Below are 23225 nucleotides of genomic sequence, written 5' to 3' on the forward strand. Positions count from 1 at the left end.
ATTTTCCACTACTTAGTGACCCTTGGAAGGATTGTGTCAAATAAAGCTCAATAAAATTGAAAACACTGTTTTATTTGTCTAAATTGAGCCTGGGTTAATCTACATTTGAGCAAAAGCCGATAAGTCCACCTATCCTCTTATTATCCAAGCCGTTGCAGTTCGGTCCTTAAAGTCATTAGGCAATTTTCTATACTGCCAGCGTCCGTTTGTCTCGTTCCAAAATCCAACGTTGTTTTGGATAGGAATTGGGAGCAATTTGCCAGGGCTCGTTTCCTCTTTCGCACCTCGATCGTTTCGGAGGGGGTTGGACTGACCGAGCTAAAAAAATCAACAGAAAACACGTGGTGCGATGACGAAAATAAAGTCAACTGAAAAGTGATTCGATCTATGGTTTATTTCACATATAAAGCTGAATAGAATAGAATTATGCCACGACAACTTATCCTTTTTGTAGCATGTACCGTAGTAGTTGTTCCATTTTGATGGTATGATCTCGTCCTATACCAAAATCGATAGTTTGGCTTCTTTTTCCAAAATCGTCCAAAGCGAAAGTGTCTATTTCGCTACCCTGGACTTCGGCTATTTTTGACCTAACCCAATGTTTTCTTCTAATTTTGAAAATGCTGATGATATATGGTTAGTTTTAACAAAATGATGAATGCAAGTCAAATTGGAACAGTCCTATGTAAGTTTTAGTTACTAAAATATCATTTTAGCATGTGTTTTTCCTAAAAGGCAAAGTTTATTATACATAGTAAAACGTAAGACATTTTGTTTAAATTTTTAATCTAATTCGATTAGGACTGGTATGAAGAAATGTAATTATTGTCAAATTAATGTGATTCTATCACAGTTAAAAAGGTCAAAATATTTTAGATCAAAAAGAATGAAAACTTTGAGCTGAATGCTATACATGCTATATTTTATTTATGCTGCTTTCGATTTTTTAAATTGTAAGTATAAAATTATACGAGGTGTTCTAATTAAAACAACAAATCTAAGTTTACTTTTTGTAAAAAAAAAGTTAAAAAGGTCCTACTATTTTTATTACAACACTCTGTATGTTGATGTGTTGTGAGTGGCTCATAATGAATATGCCATAGAGCAACAGCAAATCCTGATAATAGAATTATGACAATGAAAACATGTCGCAAAAATAAAATGTCATTTATTATATACAGGGGGACTGACCATTATAGTGCATTCACCAACTTATCAAAACCACTCTTACTTTACAGGGTGTTCCAAAAGTATTGTGCTAAAATTTGGGGGTTGGTAAATCTACCCCAAAACGTTTTTTTTGCTAATAAACGAAAGTACGCATTTACGTTGTGTTTGGACTATAAGTGTTTGTTTAAATGACCTAAAATGTGTAGTTTTTTTAGCATTTTTTGAATTTCATAAAAAGCAGCAATAATCCTTCCTATAGTTATCCTACTAAACTCCTCTGTTTTGTCTGGAATGACATTCATAAAACCATTTATGCAATACAATCTCATTTTGGAGCTATCTATCAACGTTCAAATTTTAACACATTAATTTCCGAACATCCTGTATAACCTGATTGCAACCTTTACCTTTTATTAATCTGCAATTTTCCTTTTTCGCTCATAACCATTGACTTTAACTGTTCTCCGTAACTCTGAATCCATACATCGAACGCTCTCCTGCTCATTTCGAGCAAATCGGATATGGCTTGGTCAATATCGTTCCAGCTGGAAAATATGAGAGTGTTTGATTGTTAATTGCGTATCCAGACGTTAATTGTATATCCAGATTATATTTAGCGTCTGTATATAGGACCTCAAATGGGAAATTATGCGTGTGCAAATAGGAGATCGAGAGGGCTACCCGCAATGGGATGGTGACCTTAATTGTTGATGAAAAAACATTTGAGGTCCCTGTATACCATAAATTACAAACATGATTGGTTGAATCGTACCTTAACGCTGACCACAAATTCCACAAAACGTACACATGGCACACGTAAAAGCCGTTTTGGCCGGTTAACAGCAGGACAAACACACTGACCACAATTATTTTAGTTTTTGTCCAGACAAGCGGTCGCAAAACTGCTGGACAGATCGTTTACAACAATGTCGCTCGCTTTATTAAATTAAACTTTTGTTCTGATTATATAGAATGCTGATCTGCTACAGTTATTAGTCCAGAAACTTTTCACTAAAGTTAAAAGTTGCCTATTCAATCCCTGCTATACTATTACCAAACTTATAGCATAAGAGAAACCGGCTCTGATCTAATAAGAAATACAGTTGCCAGCTACAATAGAGGAGTAATAAAACTTCACCAAGGCATCCTTTCAAGTAAAATACAATTTTAAAGAGCCGAACATTATTGCCTGGGCACGGGACCGAACGTAAAGGTAAAAAGCGCCCTAGGGCAATTACGAGCCATTTTTATACTCACGTGGATAATAAAAGTGGACATTTATTTAAATACCGAAATCTTTATGAATTTTGCCATTGGGAGTAAATATTGAATTTAGTTTTTAGCACACACACCAGAGATGATTTTAATGGACATTCTGTAAATTTTGTGTGATTGTGGCTTTTTTTGCTTTAAAAAAACAAATATTACATACAACCAGTTCGTTATGGATTTCAGAATTTTCCTGATGAATTATTTGGGTTGAAATGAAACAGACAATAATTGAACATCAAATAAAAATGCTATTTCTAATATAAAATAAGAGAAATTTAAATGGTCTGGCAGCTTAAATTTACATTTAATTAGAAAACACAAGCTAACAACAAAGACCATAATTAGTACGCGGATCAGAACTGAACACAAACGGAATGAATGAAAGGCAGTTTCTCATAAACACTTCAAATAATAAACAATGGACTTCTACCAAAGACTTTTAAGTAGAAGTTTGCAAATTAAAGATTAACCGTCTTTTTGTCGAATTGTTTGCTCGAGAAGATTAATCAGACAAAGGTAATTAAATATAAATAACCACCATCAGGCTGATGGTGGAAACCCAAAAAAGCTTACAACAGAGGTAATTCCATTATCTGATCGAGATTCAGCTAATATTTGGGAATAGAACTGTTCTGAATCAATTTAGCTTGAATTAGAGTAGGGTAAATAAATTCAGGTTGCGTTAACATTGTGGACATCCTATTTACATGAAATACTATGGAACAGTTGTTTAGCAAAGAGAACAGAACATTTTAAAGTAAATAGCGGTTTCAAAAAGTGAAAGGAAAAAATGTTTGGCTATCCACAATATATTTCGAGCCCTTAAATCTTCCAATTTAAGACTCCATCATGCAGAAAATCATAACGCACTATAAAACTCATATTTCCTGGATTGATTTCGCTTAAATCTTGATGCAGGTTTCCATTACTACCGCAGGGAATTAGGTGTCAGTTTTTCATGTTTTATTAAAATCCTCCCAGCATTAATAACCAAACAAAATGATGTATTGGGCTATCTAGTATGCAAAACTATTTTAAATTTAAATTGCTTTTTGTTGACCTAGAACGTCACATTTCAATAGCATTGCACACATTACCAAGTTGACGTTGTATCCACCAACTTACCAGATCCATTTCCAAAGTTCTAAACTTAGCTAAAGTTCCCCTCCCTGAACAATTGTGATAAATACCTTGTTGGGCTATTTAGTTTAGTATAATACTAATCTAAATTCTTATCGAAATTGATGATCTGGATTTATTAGATTTCATGATTCTTAGAACTTGAAAAAGGATGAGAATGTGTTGGAGTTAATTATTCATTAAACGGCATAGGCACGCTCTGAGCGTGCTTTCTGCGATTTAGAGCAATAAACAAAGCCTATTGTGTTGCTGGGATGGTAAACATATTACATAATTTCTGAGGTTGTAAATGTTTCTTCTTTTTTTACACTCATAATACATTGTTCCTGAATTTTGTATACCTTTAATAGGGGGAAAAGTCTTGTTGTTTTAGGGAATGGTCATTTGTAATAGAGTTTTTCAGAGTAAAAACCAGTGGTTGAATAATGTACTTTAGCGGTCAGGAAGCACAACCTAGCTCAACTAATTAAGGAAAAAAACACAATTAGTCTGGTACCAACTTGCTTACTTTAAGTGCTGCTATAATTTCTAGTTTTTCTATTAGAATTTAGTTTGTAGGTCGAAAGAAACTACATGTACAGGGTAGTCAAAATCATGAATGCTGGCTAAAGCAACAGCAGATCGTTTTGTGGCAGATCGTAAATTCTTCACCGTATTTTTCGCTGTCTATCAAATTTTGTAGTGTTTTTTCAGGTTATCGAATAGGAAATTTAACGAGAATTCCAAAAATGTGCTTAAAACTATTATTTTCTTACTTCAAGTGGGTTTTATAGTCAATTTTGTACCCGACTGTCCTTGAAACCATGTTCAAATTTCAAACCACAATTTAAACTGATTTGAAAATTTGTTGCATCAAACTAGTTTTTGCTAAATAACTCTAAAACGGTGTAAATTACATAAAAATTGAAAGAGACCAAACATATTGCTAATCAACTCCTTAACCCAACACCCAAAATTTGCAGGATCGTTTTTCGAAAACGGTGAAAGTTACAAAAAAATTGCAGGAGACCAAAAATGTTTCTAATCAACTTTTTAACCAACACAGTAAGTTTGCAAGACCGTTTTTGCTTCTAGTATACAGAGTGTGCATGATGGACTGTTTTTGGTCACCCAGTACGCAATTTTTCAGATAGAATTTTTTTCTCAACACCACTGGAAAAAGGAGCTCAAGACGGTTAATTTGAGTGGTTCAAACTTCCTGAACTCCCAAAAATAACCGAGTTACAGAGTGCCCCAAATTCAAAACTACACTCCTAAAAAATGTTGTTTCAACCTAGTAGTAAATTTTAATTTTTGTTGCACTGAAGTTTATTCGTAATGATATTTTTAGTTATTTTTTTTTCGGAGTGTACAGAATACATAAAAATTTTTTAAAAAAGCTTGGAAAGAACGAGTGTTTTATTAAATTCGTAATTTGACGCCACCAAATAAACGAACAAAGGAAAAAAGTACGGCCTTTGAGGAAAACTTGATGTGAACCGGACGTTTTCATCTAAATTGCGACAATTCTTATTCATTTACCAACTGTGAAAAAACAGGCTTTTATGTACCTACCATAAATCAGTTTCAGGCAAAATAAGGATCAAAATTAAAATGCTGATATTGAAAATATTCAATAAATGAGACAACAGAAGTAACTAAATTTTAACAAGTATGAAACAGTTACTGTAAGACCAAAAAAGTTAAAAATCTGACGTGTAAAACTTATCCGATTTGTGATTTTGATGAGAATTTGTCATACATTATTTTAAATTAAAAGTTTGTTTGACAAACAATGATGGAACAAACAGTGTCTAAGACAAAACTACGTTAAACAAACAACAAATAATTAAACTGGTGCAATCTACAAGTAAAACTAACAAGAAACTTACTTTTCCAATTCGTTGTTTTGAATGAAAGCTTGCCTTATCCTCTCGATGGCTTGTTGCAGATTGATGTAGTTGGGATTAGGTTCTTCCAATCCGATTGGAGAATTGTAGTACGCCGAGTAACTAAAAAGTGTCAAGAAAATAATTTAATTTAAACTGATGCATGATTAAGTAGTTTAAATCAAACTGCGTTTGAGTTGAGAACTTTAGATGTTCGGCTAATATGAGGTTTAATTAGTTTTTAGCTTCCTGGTAACTTAAACGGAACTAGATTAACAAAACTTTCTGACCGTGACGAAGAAATTATGTTGACGTACCTGGGGGACGTAAGCGTATAAAACTTACGTGCTTACCTCTGACGGTCGTAACTTGCATGCTTATAAAAATGGAGGGCACGTTTATATTATTTTTGTTTAGTAAACACCAAGGCAAAAATTTCCATCAACGACCAAAGAAAGAAAATAAGCTATTTAACGCCTTGTTCGCTCTCTCAATGAAAACTCATCCAGAGGCAATTTCGTGGTCTTTGTTTTGATGAAATTTTCAATAAATGCAAACAATAGAGAGTAATTGAATTTCTTACTTTTTGAGTGTGAATCGATCTTACCTAGGAGGATATGCAGCAGCAAAAGTTGCGGTTAATTCCAGAACCAAGAAAACCGCTAATGCCGTCATTATTAAGGAGCCGCAGTTGCTGTTGCTTGATTGCGAGGACTTCATTATCTGCAACAATCGTTTATCTTAATTCAAAAGAAAAAGTTATACTAAAACGTAATATTTTATGGTATCAATGCAGACAAAACCAATTTAAAACCACCCTATTACAACATCTTTTAAAGGTAAAATATGTGCAATTTTGAACTGTCGTGATTTAAAGCCGCAGATAATCGACCGTGCATATATCCCTATCAAAAATGGATGACGTGGTTTACATTTGACGTTAAACCTTTAAAATAGCAAGAGGATGTTGCTTCAAAGTGTCTGTTTAAACAGGATCAGTGCATTATATAGTTATGTTTTATTAAACGTCGTTATTAGCTTAAAACGAACTTTCTAAATTAATTCAAACCTTTGACCAAAATTATAAAAATAAATAAAAATATTAAAAATAATATAAAACATAAATAAAACTTGCCAAAACAAACATATTCAAAACTCCGAAGGGTTGGAAAGTTTCAATTACACATTGTTTGGGAAACGAGAGTTAATTAAAACGGGCTTTCTCAAATCATTTGGGTTCTATCGGTGGGTGTTACTTTACAAAGAAAATTTTACATATTTGACAATAATTAAGTTCCAATTAAGCTAATATAAAAAAATATATTTAATTACACACTTAGGCCAAAAGTGCATTTACTAGTAGTCATTCAGAAGAAGAAAACGTACCGAATAAAGTATTTACAGCCACTTTGCAGCCTGCTGGAAAAGTATAGAATGTAACAAACTTTAAACGTTTTCCTGCATCGGCAACTCCTAGGGGATCTAATTCTGTTATACTGAACTGCACAATACAACGACATATTTCGGTAAATGGCACTATTACTAATCAAATTATAATGTTCAAATACCAATTTACATATCAAACGCATAAATACAAGGCAATTTGTATGAAGTGGCCGCAATTTGTTTACATGATATTTTATGGTAATGTCCTGTCGGACGCGTGTACAACGGACTACGGACAAATACAACGTACAGCCTGGACAGCAAAAAAAACCTATTGGTTTACTGTGTATTTGTTTAAGCGTACGGTAATGGAATTTAACATTATGGTCCTGGAAGATAAAATAAGTGTTTGACGTTCTATAAATGCAGAAATATTTCATTGAATCGTTTCCAGTAGAGAATAGTGATTTTGCGTTATCGTTCGGCAATAATTCAACAGCTGCTGTATTAAACAGACCGATAAAAGGACAATAAAAAACACCCGAAAATGGTTTCAGTGAATCGGTAATTCACTAGCAAATTTATCGGAAACGGTATAGGCATTATCTCTCTAGAGAAACTCTCCCTGAATTCCTGAACCTTCACTGAAACAACATTCCTTTTTATCAAAGCAAATCCGGATTGCTTGAATCTCAAACGGAAATATTTAAAAAAAAGGTTACGCCAATATAACCTTTCAAGTGTCTTAGTGCTTCTAGAATTTCAATTGAGGAGAAAAAACACTGAAATTTGACAAATCTTGATCGGAACACGACAACTCTAGATTCCACCATCAACTTTAATGAAAGAGCGTTTTCTACATACGTTTTGGATATACAGGGTGTTACAAAATACGTCCTTTTATGCACAAACATACACGGTATTTAGTTTAATGCCAATTTTGCAAAAAGAAAAAAGTTCTTATGTTTTCGTCGTGGAACGCACGGTTTCCAACTTATCTGACAATATAACAACACAATTCGCTAAATTAAACATAAAGGAAAATATCAATTTGGCATTGATCAAAGTTAGACACAATTATGTCTTGTAATTAACATCTATTCATCTGCAGTTTGCCTTCAATCAGCATCAACTGTGTAGTTTATAGTAAATAAAGTAAATTTTTTTCGCAAAACTTTAATATTCTCTGTATCTCGAAAATTAAAGCTCTAACGACATTTGCCTAACTAAAATTTTCTGTTAATTTTTGTATTTTCTACATGGCCTACAAGTTTGTAATACGTATTCTGAAACTCCCTGCAGACAGAGCTTTAAAGCCAGACCGAAATAAGTTTGAAAACTCACGTCCTCAATCACTCTATAGATACATTGTAAGACTAAGAAAAAGTTATATTCAGAGTGCAAAGAGAAATTGCTTAATTTTCCGCAAATTTTTTTCTGACGTTTCTTAGGTGTGCTTTATAAAGATTGGATACTTTTTCGTCTATAAAATTTTGTTATAACCGTTAGATTTTAGTATGAAGGGTAAACTTAGGGTGTTTTTGGCTAAATGGATTTTTGAAACTGCAGGTATAAAATCTGGCAAACACTTGTTACTTGGAACCTTATACTGGTTAAGTAATTACTTCTAAAAATTTTTGACTGGTTGCAATATAATGTGAATAAGTAAATGAATATTGCTTTAAAATTGTTTGGCAGAATTGTTTAAAAATTGAAATATTTTGAAGACCTTTTATTTCTTGGAAGAAGACGTCTAAGTACCAAGAAAAGCTGGTTTTTGCCAGGTGGTGGTAGGTTAGATAACTGGAAGCTTTTAAAACTAAAAGCAGATTATCTAAAGTTCCCCAAAGCTTAAGAGATATAAAATTTGCTTAAAAAAGAAGAAATTGTTTTCAAGTGCCTTAAACCTTGTAAATTGAACTTTTTACATCTTATATTTGTTTAAAGGTCAACCAAAATCGTTTCACTCTCTTGAATGAGCTTGTTTGAGGTTACTGGAAGCTTAGAGAAGCTGTATAAGAAGACAAACCTTAAGAAAAAATACCGTTAAACTGTTTAATGTATTTTTTTTTGGGCGGTGTCTAGTAACTAGCCTACAAAGTTGCCAAATATGACCTTATGTTTTGAATAATGTTATTTATTTTTTTCATTTTAATTTAAAGATGGTGCACATTGTATTTCTTATTACATTCAAACTAATATTAAAAGCAAAGTTAATATTTAAACAAAACTAATGTCCAATTTGAGTTCTCGGTGTGTAGATAAGCTTTAGTGGAGTTTGACTAACCTATTAAATTTAGCAAGCGGTTAATTTTCGGTACGAAAAACCGTTTATCTTTTATATAAAACTTAAATTACAATTAAACATTCTTGGGCTGTAAATTTCTTCGGAAAGCTAAATGGTTAAAATAAATTTTTATATCCATATTTGTGTAATCTTTGCTGTCAGATTTTGGCTCGTTAATCAGAAACCAATTTGCCAACCTGCCCGCGCCCTTTATGTACAGCCATTTGGAAACTGGTGCTTTCAGATGCAAACCCTTTTTAATTTATGTAAAGCACCTTTACACCACCTAATATTTTAGGTAAATAGAAAGTTCAGCGGGTTTTACTGCGCTGAGTTTGTTTTCTTTTCGATGAATATATTATTCACTGGTGTTAAGGTAGCTGGGTTATTGGATGCGTGAAATTTCCATTGGGGGTTAATCTTGATATACTAATATTCAGTATAATGAGAAATGATAATTATGCTTCTTAGGTTACCCACAACGAAAATTAAGTATTACACAACTACACAATCATCTTTAGCCTGGGATCTGAGAGAATCCATTATTAAACGTACTTGGAATTCATGTTCATTCCTAACCTAGATATTTTAGAAACCGTTTACTTTCACGAAAACAACAAAACATTGTTTAGATGCCGTCCTCCTTTAGGAAACACGACCGTCGGAAATAGCGTTCTCCCTTCAATGCGAATTCCCTTTGAAAGTCCACCCCATTTTTATTCGGAATCGCGTTAAAACATATTCCGGTACAAAAGTGACTTAAGAATTTACTTTTGCACGTATTCAACGGACGTAAATACCGTCTCGGTTTTGAACAAAAAAATCCCCGATTATACGAGGGAGGTAGATTGAACCTCAATGAATGGAACTTAATCCGGAGTTTGAAAGTTTGGTAATTTCATTTTAAATTGCAGTTTGTTGTTACAGCTGTTGGAGTGTTTAGTGAAGGGCTTTTTATAATATCGGTTCGACGTGAGAATCGATATCGTTGTTTATTTATGACAAAAGCCGATGCTCTGTGAATATTTGATTAGTAAAAGGCTTAAAATGCCAAAATAAGCAAAGCTTCGGTTTACAATAGTGAAATCACTCGAAATGTATATTTACAATGCTTTCAACTATAAAGTTTTTGCTAATCAAACAACGTTTTCTTGATTTATCATATTAACAAACCACACATTTATTTAAAAATGCTTCTTAATTATTATTCTTTTAGCAAAACCTCTAAATGATTCCATTAATATAAGCCAACAATTGTTTCATGTACAACCCTGTTTTCTGTTTATTTCAATCAATATCCATTGAAAAAGTTTACAATAATTTCCTATTTCACTGAATTTTAGCTTTATTAAAAGTCGTTAATTTTTAATTTTTTGAGCCTCTGCCTCTAACTAAAACATAACAATAAGTTGCCAGTATTATTTTTGTTTAATGTAGTTCATAAAAGTTAACTACCAATAATTAAAGCGCTTTTAAATAACTTTTCAGTTTATACCTACGAGAGTTAAATTTGACATAAGCTTTGATTGTAAACTGTACTTAATACTTAAAATTTCCGGTATACATTGCAAACAAAATGTCCAATACTCTTTCTTACTATAAATGGCATCATAACCATCATTTCCGTCATTTGGTATAGTTTGATAAATCTAGATATAAGTTGAATAATGATTATGGTCTATACTAAAGCTTACACTACACTAAATGCCACATCCAACTGCAGAAATGATGAAGAATATTGAGCTGAGTTAAGATATACGAAGTGCCACAAAGTGTGGTTCGTGTCTAAGATACAGGTTTGGTTAAATAGAGGCAAAGTTGCGGAAATTGGAATTCAATCTTATGCCGTTTTAACATTTAGAAAAATGCGATACAAAATTTCGCAAAAACGTTTGTATTTGTAAGCTTATTTGATGAGATAATTTAAATTTATTGACACTTTGTCATTGCAACTTTTTTTCCTCTTAAACCTGATATTGTCACATTTGAAATCGTTGATCGTGAGGCGTTTTTGCCAGTCATCATCAATTTAATTTTTTTAAATGCGACCCTGTGCTTTTTAAAACAGAAATGTTTTTTTTTCTGATTTAAATGACGTGCAACACTTGATTAGTCGTTTGAATTTTAGGTTAGAATTTGCTGAATTATTAATTAGTGATGATGAAAGCTCTTACACAAAACGCATGTTGTTAAATTTATTACATTAGTATGTATGCTGTAAAATGTCAAAAGTAGTAAAATAAATGAAATAGGTGATACAGAGAGTATATAGTCATACATGTTTTAAATATAAATTCTGTATAAATTTCAAATTTAATGAAATCCATTGATTTCCATGAAAACATCGGAAATTGTATGTAACTAAACAACTAAACTGTGTTTGTAAAGTTTCTAAAGTTTTAGTTAAAAAATCTTCGAAAATACTTTCTTGGCAATTTTCGATTTAAGAAACTCTTTTATTGGATATAAAACTAAAAAGTAGGTATCACCTATTTTATTTATTTTACTTTTCACACTTTACTGTATTAAATTTAACAACATGCGTTTTGTGTAAGAGCAATCAACATCCCTAATTAATAATTCAGTAAATTTTAACCTAAAATTCAAAAGATTATTCATGTGTTGCACGTCATTTAAATCAGAAAAAAAAAACACTTTCAAAATCTGCCTTAAAAAAATTAAGTTGATGATGGCTGACAAAAACCGAAACGTTGGATTTCAAATGTGACGATGTCAGGTTTTAAAGCTTACATCAAATAAGCTTACAATAAAATTAAAACGTTTTTCCAATAATTCATATTTTTTCAGATATTTCCGGAACTAATCGGATTTTTTTAAATGTTAAAACGGCATAAGATTGAACTCCAAATTGCCTTCATTTAACCAAATATCTTAATTGATTGAAATGGAAGTTTTAAAGATGAAATATATGTTTGATCTATCCACTGTTTTATATACATTAACATAATTTACATAAACATTGAGCTATTATTATTCATCACTGTTCGGTATATGACTTACACTTGTTTTTTGAGTTTCTAGCATATTTTAAATAATGTTTTTCCTTGTAATCCCAAATTTTGACAATTACATAAACATAATCTGTCTCAGAGTGTTTGGACAATGTGCATGTATAATAAAAAGAAAATTATATTACATTATAGAGTTCTGTTCAAACAAGGCACTAAAAGCGACCAAACCGTGTAGGGGAAGTTAAGCGGTTTATCTGATGCTCGGTTTCACTATAACAGGCCGGATGCGACGAAAAGTTGTAGCCTGCCATGTCAACCAACATCAAGCCTGGCGTATGTACAATTCAGTCCTTGCACATTTTTAGAAAATAATTTTTAAGGAAGACCAAGTCTGATTTCCTAGAGGATTAGGATCAGTAAAGGCATTCTGACTGTGTAGTTCAGTGTGAAATTAGAGTTTGCTTATTTTGCTGATACCGACTGTCTCGCATAACAGACTGGTTTGGATTTATTTCTTTTGCCAAGTTGAAGGCATTGGAAAGCAATCAAATTTCTTTTAAAGTTTAAAACTGGATGATAAATTGGGATTTTGTAACGTCGGACGTACAAACTCATTATTGTTCAAAAACTGGATTTACCACTTTGATAAGATGTTGCTAAAGAAAAAATTTGAATTTTTTAGGAACTTGTTGCTCTCCATCCATCATTGTCTACTTAAAATCCAGTTTTCTAATACCTTGGAAAGAGATATTTGTCTGGAAACAACTAGGTTACATTACTACTAACCTACGCATTATTATAGATAATTAAGCTTCCTAGGAATGAAGCAGTGGAAGTTCACTTTAAGTAATTACTCTATTTAGTGCGTTAAAGCTGCTACTTTGAACTGAAACTAATCCTATACGGGAAAGTTTACGGCCATCAACGAGGCAATTTAAGATTTTCAATTACCTGATGCTTGTTTTGACTTTAACGAGTTGCAGAAATTGTAACAGTTTTGACCTCATAGGTTGTCAATGAAATAGTAAGTGCGTCATAATATTGATAAGCTTTTCACTTTGATAGGTAAAGTTATTAAAGATCACTTTACAGATTGTTTGAGGAGTGATTTGTAATTTACAAGTAAACGAACAACTGATCCATCCTTTTAGTAGTTGCAGCTAAATTACATCCTTGCTTGAAAATGAAATAAGGCGCTATGTAACTTTATTATTTGCTTTTGCTAGCAGTTCATTTTGTCTGTTTGTACATAGTAAATAGGTTAATTAAATGCATTTTTTTTTAGTTTAAGCTTCCATCTAACATAATCCTACCATTTTTTGTAAAAACGTCACGTCGACCATCAAATTTACCACACTTTGGTGTACCTGCCAAGAATACTAACTTGTTGCGTAAATCAAATCTCAGAAGTGTTATTTAAGAAAGGGCGAACGCCACCAATGTGCTTTATGCAGAGCGAACTTCACCGATTTCAATTTCAAGAGGATTTGTCAGCCTAAGAGGATTTCGGATTGTACTTTAGCACAAATAGGAATGTCTGAAAATGTCAGGCTTTGATTTTCGTCGCCAAACTAACCATCGCGAACAGCTAGGAACACTATTTGTAATGTTGCGCTAGACATCTTGTGATGAAAAGAATAGTTAAAAAACCATACCTCTAGTCAGCGTTTTGAGCAGTTTATTTCAACAACCGAATAATAGAGCTAATATTATTGTGTTATTAAAACTAGCTAAATAAAGATTTTTAAATTTATCTCTAATTGAAATCCGAACAAACAAAGCTCTGAAGCATAACTGAATATTATTTTGTTCTGATAAATCTACATCAATTTAATTATTGTAATTCCAATTTTGTGGTAGTTTTTGCATAACCAATAGGAAAAACTTAAAACAAATTAAGTTAATAACAAATTTATATAACTCATTCTATAATTTGATGTGTAGAATTGATTTAAAGCAAACATCTAATCAGCATAGTGGCTTTTATGATTTTTCCAAACTCATAAAATTTTATGAAAAAGTCAGACACGTTTTACCAACTTCTTCATAAATATTACACATTTGGGTTTTAATCTAAACCTCCCTACAATAAACTTTCGGTCCGAAGAATCTACATACACCTCGCACATATTTCGACTCAAAGGATTTCATATGCTCGTGCGCTTACGGGAAATCCCTGCCTCATTCTCGTGGGAAAACTCGAATTTTAACAGCACTTGTTGCTTTTTTAAAGAGAGGAAGGCAGGTAGTCCGATTTGAGTCTGCTTGGAGACTCTTGTGGTTTATTTTGCAAGGAGTTGTGTTTTACCATTTTATTCCATGGAACTTGTTTAGTTAATAAATGGTGTAACAGAAAAATGATATTTCTGAAGATATCTAAGAAAATACTTATTTTCTGAAATCACTCTTGGTTTGCTTTTCTAGATATAATAAAAGGTTTTTAATCTGGTTAATCATCACAACTTCAAAATGTTATAAAGTTAATCTGTAAAATGAGCGTGTGAGGAACGGTTTGAAGATTAAAAATTAATAATAAATTCTACTTACTAAAAGTAATGTCAAAAATGTATGGGAATGTATAATATATGTATGATAGTTTAGTCTTTTTAACAGTGATATAGCAAGTTTAACGAGACCCAAAAGCTACTTTTCTTTAAACAGAATTGAAAGAGCTAAAAATATGGAAATTGTTGTGCATGTTGTACGTGCAACCCTCTATACAAAAAGAAGAAAAAAAGTCAAAATTTACAGCTAAATTGGCAAGGTTGCCAAGAGGTATTAAAAATGCAGAGTTTTCAAAATGACTTATACAACGTAATGTATGCCAGAGATTATTTTTAAGGACTTTTCAATTAGAAACCTTTTAAAAATTGCCAGAGCTCTCCACATAAATCCTAAACATTCCAAGACTTTTTTCAATTGCCAGAACCTTTGTATAGTATACTATTGTTCCAGGTAGCTTATGGTTAAGAAAACTAACTTCGTAAAAGTGAACCTAAATAGTTCGTCAATAAGACCCATTCTGGCTTGTCATCAAACTGAGTTAAAACGGCAATCCCGTAAGAAAACGAATTACTTTTAAGCCGATTTCAATCTTAATCATATCTGGTTTTTTAGGTCAAATGTCACTTTCCTCCTACAGCTTTCTGCATTTATGTGAAACCTGCATGATAATTGTTAATCAATTTTGTTTCAGGTGTATTTAGCATTAAGTACAACAAAAGTCTGTCAAAATTGCATGGTACTTTTCCTACTTTTACAAACAACCAAATGCAGCTAAATTCCGTCATTCATTTTTGTTAAAACTGTCTAAGGACCGATACTTTTTCCTCTGGATAAATTTATTTTTAAGATAATTTCTATAGAAAATGACAGAATGGACCAAGAGTAGCGTTCAATTGCGGTTTCCATAGAAATTATCTTTGGAATATTGCTGTTCTGAAGTGAAAGTACTAAAAATATTAATTATTTATAAAATTTACTACTATTTTCGAATAAAAAATAGTTTTGTTTAAATAAAAACAAAAATTGTTAAATTTCAAACTTGTAGGAAATGTTCAGATTGGAAGTTAAATTTGAAACCAATACTTTTACCGGTTTTCGAGCAAATGTAACTTTTTTTTCAACAATTACCGGTAATGTGTAAAAATAATTAGCAACTAAAGTCGTTAAGTGAACAATAACCCAATAAAAGCAACAAAAAAACGGGGAAACAGCAGAAATAAAAGTTTTTGGAACGTCCGGTTTTCACAGTAATGGAAACGTATCAATTTCGACTTCCCAGATTTTCCAGCTGCATTGTAATTACATATTTACAAGCGCAGATATTGGAATTGGTTTCATTAACATTTCACAATAGTTATTAGTGAACTGTGAACTGTTACATTTAAAATTTAGACCTCAATTCTAGACCACAAATCCGATCGTTAATTATTAGGAAATTACGCGCACAAAGTGGGTCAAAGGAAATTCTAGTTCAATTAGTGTCATTAAGTTCATTTTTAATTAGGATTTTTGGTTAGCACTAGTTTGAACCCGTTTGATTGTACGCACGACTAGGAAAATTGATCTTTGATGCATTATGTAAAAGATCAACAAACTTGCTTACTGGAATTTAAATTAGTCGTGTATTAGAGCTGTTCTCTTAGATCTTGTGCAAAATTAGCATAATGGTATAAAGGGAATATTAATAATTCCCACCTGTATCCTATAGGAGTACGTACTAGAAAACAACTTTCTGATGAATTTTAACATTACACTTGATCCGGGTAATTAACTCCAGAACCTAAAAACCCCCTACACTCTGACTCGTTAATTGGTTTTAATGGGACTGTGCCCCACTAAATTATATTACAGGGATTTTAATTAAGGTAGCGAAACTTTTATTACGGTTATCATTTTCAAGCAGACATTTTCCTTATTTGCTTTTAAAATAAAATGTCAAGTTTGTCATGTTTTCAGTTTAAATTGTTTCATATATCGAGGTCAATAAGGACAAGGACAGTGCCTTTAACGAGTTCATACTTCTTTTTAACTCGAAACGGTCACATCAATAGCCATAAAACTGTAATATCAAATCTTTATTAGGAGTTTAATATTTTAGTTTAAAGTTTAAAGTTTAAGTGCTCGAAGAGAATAGTAAAAAGTGAAAGTGGGACATGAGCAAGACTTTATCATCAAATTAAGTTTGCTACTATTAGACAAGCATTGTTGCCACTTTCTTGTAACTGTCAGCATTCTACAGTGAATCGAAACTTCTTATTCAGTGTCAGAATTAAAGTTACAGGATCATAAAGGTTGACTTACTTATGCAAAACACGTAGTCTCATTAGGGTTCAGTTTAAAACAGTTGGTGAGGCTCAAAATGGTGCGCACTTGTCTCGATCTCGTTAAAACTTTAGAACTGCTATTTAATCGCAAACACCGAATTTCCACCCCCTTAAAGCTGATATGGGGGCTGACGCTAAAATAGAATGAATACTTCAATGTTACTCGTTAATCAGGTGTTGGTGAAACCCTAATCAAATTCTATCAAAGATGTTGTACGACTTGAGGGTGTCGAGACGATTGAATTTACGTCCTCCCCCAATCGGCTAAACAAGTGGAGAATTGAATTCCGAAAATATTGCCCACAGGGGACTTTTATTTGGAAACAGTAATATTTTACCTTAACAAAATTATATACAAACAGTTTTACGGTGTGGAAGAGCGGATTGCAAAAACCTGATGGGAATCAAGCTTTCTAATTGGCCAACATTGTTCCATGCTGAAAAGTCGAGTTTATAAAATATTTACAGACTCTTAGCAAGGTTAACAAGAAGTTTAATCATCGCTTTTCGTACGGTAATAGAACTTTAAAATTTCAGTTCAGACAAAACTATAAAATGCGACTGGAAATGTTGGGAGCATCAATGTCAATAACATAATTTCTGATACATAAATGGTGTCTGGTTTAAAGGCTATTTACGATATGAGGTAGCAGTAAATGCTAATGGAATCTGTATAGTTTCCATAACGAGAACGAGCTTTCAATATTTAATTACCATAAAACATTTGCATGTTTTAATGGTTTAGATGACGTTTGCCTGTGTAGTTTTTTCATTTTCAGGAAGGAATTAAAACCAATTTAGTGAACCGTAATAGTTTACTGGTTGCACTGTACATAATATATGAGAATATGACGCACACGTGTTTTCTATTAACGTCTGATAATTTCAGAAGACATTCAGCACTATAAAGTTGAATTTAGCCTGCATAACAAAGTTTCAGGTTATACGTTATGTTTCTATATGTTTAGTTAAAGTAAGTTAACAGGCACATTTCTAAACTAGAAACATGATGGTTTTTTCCTCCTTGCATATGAAAGTTTCATCACACGTTAGCAACCACTACATATCTATCCTATAAATATTTAAAACATTCAATAAAACTGTTATGGTAAAACTACTTCGATATTGGAAATAAAAGTAAAACTCAAGTCAGTTCATAACGATATTCAATTTCCATAAAATATCTTTAGGTAACTGCTTTATGCAGTAAAAACGTAATTTTCAGAGCAGCTCCAAATCTAATTCAACTAAAGAAAAATACACAATAATTGTTTTTCAGTTTGGGTTTTTAATATAAAGAAAAGCAATACTACTGTCTAATTTTCTCCTTCGGTTGCTTGCAGTGCACATAATATATTACTGTACGACGCACACGTGTTTGGCATTGAGAGTATGCAAAAGTGCAATTTTTGTGCATTCAATAATCACGAAATCACAGTTGTCGTTAATTTGTGATTGATTATGAAGAAGCATTAATATTAAAAGCTGTTTTTTGACCACCAACTACCAACCTGACTCAAGTAGGTCAAATATTTGGTTATGTCTGGCAGTAGAGATTTAAATAGATGTATAAACTTAATCTAACATAGGCTTTTAGGTGTAGCTGAGCTTTAATTAAATATAATCGGGCGCGTAAACATAAAGTAACGAAATTACGTTAAAAGGTGCCTTAGGTTCGGGTGTACAAAGAGCAAATTCAGTCAGTTCACTTTGCCTCCCTTTACGGTCCAACACCCCAAAAATACTGAGGTATACACGGTTGTAATTTATTTACAAAATCACTTGCGGTCCGTCTGTTTTGGTTTAATAATTGATTACATATGAGTGTTTGTGTGCGTAACAAAAACTCGTATTTTCAATGAAAAAACCTTAAAAGAGGATATTATTCAATAGGATGGAGGGTTCTAACAGACAATGTCCGTCTTAAAGTATGCAAAGTGGCATTAACTGCCACCGCAACGTCAGAAGAAACAAACAGATTCCTTCTTACTCTTTCATTAAATTTAAATCTGAAAAGTGAAATACTAGGAATTTAATTCCCGCCATTTTGTTCCCGATAAATTGAAGGAGCCGACTTTATTCCTCCACTGTGAATTGAAACCGCCACAAAAGTCGTGGATTGCATATTTTATAATATAACAACCACACAATGAAAAGTCTTTTGAGTCAGCTAAAATAATAATGCTGGCATTATTTGTAAGTGAAAAATAATATGAAGTCCAATTTGTTTTCATCCTGCTCAACTGAAAAAATATCATCGATACTCTCTCTTATTTGCATTATTAAAATGCTTCAGGGTTTGCAGGCCTTATCGATAAATATTTTCTTTTAATTCAGGTTTTGTTGTTAGTTTCATTGGATTTCTTCCAATCTTTTATCTAACATCCTGAAGTTTCAATCAACTAAAAATATTATCTTCATCGTTGTTTAATAAACTTGGACTCTTATCCCGGACAATAATACCTTTCCCCGTTTATAATGTTTGCTTTACCTATACACTCTGTTCCATGCCATGTGCGTTATCGTTTGTTCTCTCTTACAACGTTAACACAAATATCAAAGTTAAACAAAGAATTCGCCTGGCAGACACTCAAACCAGCTCGTTCTTCTCCGTTTTGTCTCTTAGTTACGAGTCAATAATCGTTAAAATAATAAGGTTGTCTATGTGGTTTCAAGAACAAATATCAGTTTGCTTAGTGTCAAAATGGTGCTTAATGTCAAAAAGTCTTTTACAAACATTAACGTAAAACACGAAAAACAGAACGAAAGATGATAAAAATAGCTTCAGAAACCACCACGAAAAGTTAGTTAGTACTAATGTGTTTTCTACTTCTCTTTTCAGTTATTTATCAGGAAACAAAAGGTTATTGTTGTTGTAAAAATATGATAATTAAAAGTCAAAGTAGTTATAGAAAGAGTCTTTTCAGTAAAATATTATTAATTTTGTAAGGCATTAAAACAAAGCGAATTAAGGGTGACCAAATGCCTTCGATCAGTTTCCTCAGCTTTTAAATATATTTGGATTTTTAGTACGATCAGAAAAAACTTCATAATGGTACTAAAAAGGAAGCTTTATAAAACTACAAACTTTTTACAACTGACTTTGCTGCAGTTATTTGTACTGATATATTTCATATTAACTAAAGTTATGATTTTTAAACCTTCACTAACAATAAAGATTTCGAAAACGCTTGTCAAAAAATAAATTTTCAATAATTTTCAATTACATGCTTAAATTAGTATAGAACACAATAAGAAACGATTTTTTTCCATATTTTGGAACCTACAATTTGTTGTTAAAAATGTTAGCAGTGTCTAAATAAAGCAACGATTATTTTCTATATAAGCACTATCAATATGCACAAATTAGAATTAAAGTATTAAATTTTGTAGTAAAAACAAGCAATCAAAAGAGCAGCAATATAAAACAAAGGAAAACGTTCCGATCATCATGAATCTAAAGAATTTAACCGATTCTCAATTTGTTACAATCGAAACAATTGAAACTAAAATACTTTGAAAGTGGTAATCGTTTTGACTAATTTATTCCCATTATTAAAACTCTCTTCACTGGCGTTTGCAAAGAATAAACCTTACGAAGATGTTTTTCATTTGATTTTTTTCTTCAGTTTGTAGGTCTACAACTTTTTCGTTTTGCTTTATTATTGAAATTTATACAAACTGTTCAAAATGTAATGTGAACAGAACATAATAATTATTGTTTTATATAAAAAGTGTTCTTTTAGTCTGACAAACATATAAATATTATGAGCAAATAGTGTTATTTGTTAAATCTTTAATCAGAGGTATAATACGATAATATAACGCTGTAATAAATTTTCAGTAGTAAATTACATGCATTTATTTAATTTAAAAATTACAATTATTATCGTGCACACCTACGTTATTAATTTGGATATGTCATAGAAAAATTGGCTGATTTTAACCCCGTATAAGTATTAAAAAAATGTATGATACAGACGGGAAGAATCAATATTTATGGTAAAACAAAAAGATATTGTGGGTTGAATACTTTTTTTGCTACATTGAGTATAAAAGAGTTTACTAAGCTGTCAAATAAAATATGTAAAACGTGAAACAAACTTATATAATTTAAGGAATAAAAGCATCAATTCTGTTTTGTAGATTTTGTATTGACAATTTAGAAGAATAGTTTAATTTATTGTTCTCATTAGGTATTCCAGCCAGCACATTTATTGGCACTAACGTATTTAAACCTAAAATTTTAATGAAGAAAATCTACACCATTTACATATGTAATTTAGAAAGCGTTATTCGAATTTTAGAAACCATGTGATGGATTTTAGAAATATCACTTGTATTTCAGAAACGGTACATTCAATTTTAGAATAATAACTTTGATTTTAGAAATTGCAAATTTTATTTTAGAATAGTTTCTTGTATTTCAGAAAAGATCAGTTGGATTTTTGACACGGTTATTTGTAATTTGGAAAATTATTGTTGTATATCAGAAATCTTCATACTAACATTTTTGTAGTGAAAGGTAATTATGCTGTCATTGCTACAAAGATATTAAAAGTTTTAGCAAATGAAGATATGTCAATTCGGATGTTAATTTTGTATTCATTGACAAAGTTATTCTTGTTGACGCTTTGTAATTTGTAATTGTTACTACATAGAGAACAATTTGCTCTTTGTATATTTTATATAAATTAATAATCCATATGGGCGGTTTTTTTTCTGTAAGTGATATTAAATTACTAATAACCAGACAGAAACATAATAAAATTCTGAAATTGAAATAACTTTTTCCAAAATACACGTGACAAATTCTGAAATTAAAATAACTATTCTAATATCGAACAGACCTTTTCTGAAATACAAGTGACTAAACTGAAATACAACTAACGCTTTGTAAAAACAAATTTACGATACTGAAATACAATTTTTAAGTTCTGAGATCCAACTTATATTTTCTAAAATCTAAGTGATATTTTCTACACTACATGTGTAAATGGTGTAGAATAAATTCAGCATAAATATATTTTTCCATTCGATCAAAAAAACTAAAACTAAACTAAACTTGTAGGGAAACTTTTGGAAACTTACCTTTGGAGAAAAACGTTGGTTACACTGTCTGGCTTGGATCACCTGTTGGCACCAGGAGGTCGGTTAGCAGTGAAGAAGAGCACAGCACAGAACGGCAAAGCGGTGTCGAGGAGTATATAAACCGTGTGCCGCAGAACGCGGAGGACCGCCTCTTCGCCAATAGGAAGACCGATTTCGGTTTTAGGATAGTTAATAGGTTATTTTAACATTTAGTGCACCTACGTATTAATATCAAACTCATATTCCCACAGTGTCCTCCGCGTTTTCTGGATTTATGACGTGATTTTTTTGCGCACCGCGTGACATAATTGCGGAGAATATGATGGGCCGTTGATTGAAACGCGATTTATTAGTTAATTAGTTCACTGTCACGTTTAATTTGATCTCATTTGGCTATCAGTATATGTCACCAAAGGAATCAGGAAGCCAATTTTGTACTATGCAAGAAGAGAAAATCAATTTCATATGTAAGCAAAGAAAAACCCCTTCAATTTCTTCAGGTTGATTGGGACCATAATGAAGTAAGGGTGAAATTGGATTATTGATGATTACATACGTAAAAACTGAATTAACTGATTCTCATTACTGCTTTTTGTTTTTACAGTGACAGCAAACAGTTACTGATGGCTTTGGGAGAACGAAAATAGACGATGTAACTGAACCGGCAAATATTACCTCTACAGTTAAATTGAGATAGAGCAAAACAAATAAATATTATTGCTAAAATGAAATTGTAAAATTATACCAACCCAACCATTTTTAAGTTTCAAGTCCCATAAAGAGAAATTGGTTTTTATTTATTGTAAATTATATTGTTCTTAAAAAATCGTTTTAAATGAAAGTTTTAGCCAAACGACTACAATATTCTTAAAATTACTTGTTTTTTGGATACCTAATGGTCTACAAGAATGTCGTTCCTTTGAAACAAATTCATTTAAAATTGAGGGGTTTGTTTTTAAAAAAGTTTAGCTGCACATTTTCAGATAATCAAGTTATATATACAGGGTGGCCCAAAAATCAGTTGCTATACAATTAGTTATTTATTAGACACAATTACTGTACCAGCTTAATAGGAACTGAAAAACGAGAGTATGGAACAATACTATATTGTTAAGTGATATTATAATTTAGTAGATATAAGTAGTGTAGATATGACAACATATTCTCAATATGAGCACTATAATAGTTATTGGAAATGATTTATAGAATC

The 23225-nt window shown here is 31.8% G+C and overlaps 1 protein-coding gene across 2 annotated transcripts; it reads right to left on the reverse strand.

Annotated features, from left to right (window-relative positions):
• Positions 1-56: 56 nt before the first annotated feature.
• On the reverse strand, positions 57-22176 carry LOC145730563 (uncharacterized). 2 transcript variants are annotated; one of them, XM_081981817.1, is made up of 6 exons: positions 22016-22176; positions 6058-6173; positions 5454-5573; positions 1578-1715; positions 462-590; positions 57-318 (listed from the first exon to the last, which is right to left on the reverse strand). In XM_081981817.1, exons 2-6 carry the CDS (start codon positions 6168-6170, stop codon positions 141-143), a joined length of 678 nt encoding a protein of 225 aa, XP_081837943.1. In that variant the 5' UTR covers positions 6171-6173; positions 22016-22176; the 3' UTR covers positions 57-140. The 2 variants fall into 2 exon arrangements, with proteins under 2 accessions (XP_081837943.1, XP_081837944.1); XM_081981818.1 differs by lacking the exon at positions 462-590.
• Positions 22177-23225: the final 1049 nt, after the last annotated feature.

The sequence above is a fragment of the Ips typographus genome, linkage group LG6, assembly GCF_016097725.1.
Source record: "Ips typographus isolate SLU linkage group LG6, UJ_Ityp_2.0, whole genome shotgun sequence".
In the NCBI taxonomy this organism is placed as follows: Eukaryota; Metazoa; Arthropoda; class Insecta; order Coleoptera; family Curculionidae; genus Ips; species Ips typographus.